The sequence below is a fragment of the Phaethon lepturus genome, unplaced genomic scaffold (genome assembly GCF_000687285.1).
Source record: "Phaethon lepturus isolate BGI_N335 unplaced genomic scaffold, ASM68728v1 Scaffold53187, whole genome shotgun sequence".
Classification (NCBI taxonomy): domain Eukaryota; kingdom Metazoa; phylum Chordata; class Aves; order Phaethontiformes; family Phaethontidae; genus Phaethon; species Phaethon lepturus.
In genome coordinates this window covers 1,620-5,073 of record NW_010550783.1, presented here as the reverse complement: position 1 = coordinate 5,073, position 3,454 = coordinate 1,620, and the positions used below count along the sequence as shown (strand labels likewise).

General features: G+C 52.9%; 1 protein-coding gene across 1 annotated transcript; it reads right to left on the bottom strand.

Annotated features, from left to right (window-relative positions):
- Positions 1-1,719: 1,719 nt before the first annotated feature.
- Positions 1,720-2,721, bottom strand: LOC104623522 (neurogenic differentiation factor 4). Its single transcript, XM_010290635.1, has one exon. The coding sequence runs from the start codon at positions 2,713-2,715 to the stop codon at positions 1,720-1,722; it is 996 nt and encodes a 331-aa protein (XP_010288937.1). The 5' UTR covers positions 2,716-2,721.
- Between the last annotated feature and the right edge of the window lie 733 nt (positions 2,722-3,454).

Here is a 3,454-nt window from a genome sequence, read left to right as displayed (position 1 = left end):
AGCCCCCCACCCCACCACCACCACGCTGCAGACCACAGAAACGGAGACACCAGCCCTGGGGCGATGCTGCTTGAAACAAGACCACAACTTTATTTGAGCTAAAAACCCGATTCTGCTTTCTTTACAAAAGGATAAACATTTGCTCTCAGTACAAAAGGGAAGAAGCCCCCCGGACCCAGGGGCTGGGCAGGGACCTCCGGAGCTCAAGTCATCTCCAAATTCCCAACTCTATACAAAACACCTCTGCAAAACAGGGAGGGCTGGCCAGCCGGGCTCACGAGGCCAGTGGGACATCAAAAATAGTTGCCTGGATTTGCTTGAAAACAAAAATAGTTGCATAGCCTTTCAAAATTATTGCTCACGTAGAAATACAAGGGACAAGTTGGGAGCTGCTGGGCACAATCAGCCTCCGAAATCCGAGAAAATGGCCGTGTTAAATATGTCGTTCAACGTTAAATATGTAACGTCTCGGTTAAATAGTTGGTTCCGTCACCAGAAAATAGGCCGTGAGGGCAGGAAGAAAATAAATTAAATAAATAATGGCTAATAAATAAACCTGGAGCAACAGCACTGCAAAAACAACACGTCTCCACAAAGCTAACTCCAACTAAGCACTTGGAAGTCAACTGGAAAATGAGGAGGTTATTTAGCAGATTCCACATTTCGTGTAAAATGGAAGGAAATAAATTAGACGCCCCACACACACAGTAAATAATAAATAAAACAGGAAATTAAGACACGCTTCTTTTGGCGGGATGTCTTCAGGACACAGATCATGATAAATAACGCTACAAACCGTAAGAAGACGTGGCCCTAGTCAGGAGCAAGGGTTCAGCTGAGACCTCCTCTTCCAGCCGGGATATTTGTGCTCTGAAAGATCAACTGTCCCTTGACGAGGTTTCAAGATCCATGTGCTGATAATCTCATGCTGGTTGTAGGTCACAGGCGAGGTCCGAGGCTCAGAAGAGGACGGGCAGCAGGGCTCAGCGCAGGAGGAGCGCGGTGGAGGGACCATCACGGAGAAGCTCTGAGCCTGGCTGGACCTTGCCGTCCCCAGATGATACGGTGGCAGCAGCGATGAGGTTCTCTGTTGGGTGGGAAGCTTCAAGGACGAGCAACCATGTTGGTCTTCTGCAAGTGGTCTGGATCATTCCCACTTCTGCCAGCCTGCCTGGCCACGGCTGGACTGGGAAAACCATGACCCCGTCAGAGAGGGTGGAAGGGGAACTAGTCGTCCCGAGGGGCTGGAGGGGCTTGTCTCCACCTGATGCGAGACAGAGGTGTGCCCACGCCCCACCGCCCCAGGAGGAGGAAAAGGAGCCGTAACGTCTCGGCGATGGACGATCCCAAGTGCTGGAGTGCGTTCAGGCAGAAAGTCCTGCGGGGTGAAGCCACCTTCGTGAGCATCCCTGGGGGAGAGGGAGCGGGAGGCAACGGCTCAGCTTTCGGCAGCGGCTGCTCAGAGTTCAGCTGTCGGGAAGGGTTCACGTGGCTCCTGGGGACCGCTCAGAAATCAGCGAGGTGGCACCGGCGCAGAGGACTGGGAGAAGACCGGAGGGCCAGCTGAACCTTCCACAGCGACGTCCTGCAGCGATGCTCAGAAGTCTCTCACCCCGCAGCGGCGATACCCTTGCTCCAGTTGTGGTCCGTTCTAGAAACAGCTCCACGACGCGACTGAACTTCCCTCTGCGTCAAGAATTTGGGTCTAACTCTGCTTTGCTATTCATTGAAGATGGCGTTGAGCTGAGGCCCGGCCACGTGGTGTGGGTAGGACTCGTAGCTCATGTCTATGGGGATCTCGTAGCGGGGCACTGTGTTTTGGAAGTGAGAGGCATGTCCATGTGCTCCAGCCAGGCTGACTGAGGGGTAGTGGGCCATGAAGGTGTAGGATTTATCCAAGTCTGGAGACCCATCTTGCTTCAAGGAGAAGTTCCCGCTGATGCTCAGGGGTGGCGTCAGGGGACCCTCATAGGGGGGAGTGGTGCAGTCAGAGGGATGGTTTCCAAAGGAAGCATCCACCAAGCTCTTGAAGGTCGGAGGCTTTAAATGCAGCAGATGTGTTTCCATGGTCCCGTAGGGTGGGCTTGGGAGCCCTGGGGACTGGTAGCTGAAGGAGTGACTGGATATGGCCGATTCACACACCGAGGACTTTTCTTCATGCTTCTCCAGGAACAAGGTCTGCGGCCCCAGCTGCAGACAGCCAGCCACCAGGTTGCTGGTGGGCTGGGACAAGCCCTTGCAGAGCATCTCCACAAAGCTCTTCCCTTCAGGAGTCTGCCCCGTCTCGAGCACCTCAGACAGAGCCCAGATGTAGTTCCTTGCAAGCCTCAGTGTCTCAATCTTGGACAATTTCTGAGTCTTGGAGTAGCAGGGCATCACCCTCCTCAGGTTGTCAAGAGCATCATTCAGACCGTGCATCCGTGTCCGCTCCCGGGCGTTGGCCTTCACCCGACGGGCCCTGAACCCCTCCAGCCTCGCCTTGGTCATTTTCTTCTTCTTTGGTCCTCTTCTCTTCGGCTTTTCTCCATCATCTTCTTCCTCCTCTTCTTCCTCAACGCTGTCGTGCTCTTCATTCAAGCCAGACATCAATCCAAAAGGACCTTGCCTGCCATCCTCTTCCTTCAGCTCATCTTTGGAGCTCAACGTTTCGTCCATCCAGGCTTGGGTGCTCACGAGCTCTGCCATCTCTTTGGGCTTGGCATATGTCTTGGTCATCTCTGATCTCTGCAACAAAGGGACAAGGAGTTGTTAACGAATTCCAGCAGAAGAGCCACTCAACATGTTGAGGGCACTAGGAATTGAGCTCAAAATCATCTTCCAGAGACATCAACTGCTTTCTGTCCGCTAATGGTACCTACAGAATGCATTTATCCATCATCTACCTACAGTAATTTCTGGGGAATTTTTTGGGGAGCTGCTGAAGCCTCTCCCTGGTGCCCAGCAGCTCTTTTCCAGGGCTCAGGGCTTCCAACAATTCAATTTTGGGGTTATCCCCATTCACGAGTCCCTCCCCTTGTGGCTTCAGCCCTGATTGTCACATTGTGGGTTGCAAAACGGAGCTTGAAAGTAAAGGTCCTCCACTGAGCTGCCTCTGGAGATTTTCCTGCCTAAGTTCTTCTAACCTGAGCACATTTGCTTGAACCTTCTTTTCCCTCTGCCATAATGAACAGTCACACCACACAAACCAGCCTGGGTTTCATGTTAATCAGCCCCCCAGATCCTGTCATCGTGCCTGACTCATTTAATAAAGCTTAGCATCTAAGCAGCTTTGCTGAAAGTGTGCTGCCCAAGCCCTGGCTCCGCCGCCCCTGTCCACCCCATGTGGAAAATCCCACTTTTAATATACGTGATGGGGCTTGCGGGCTGGATTAGGGTGTTAATTGCTGCGCACAGCCGTCGTATCCCCGGAGGACCATGTGGCCCCAATTAACTCTTCGGCAGAGTACTAGGGGTC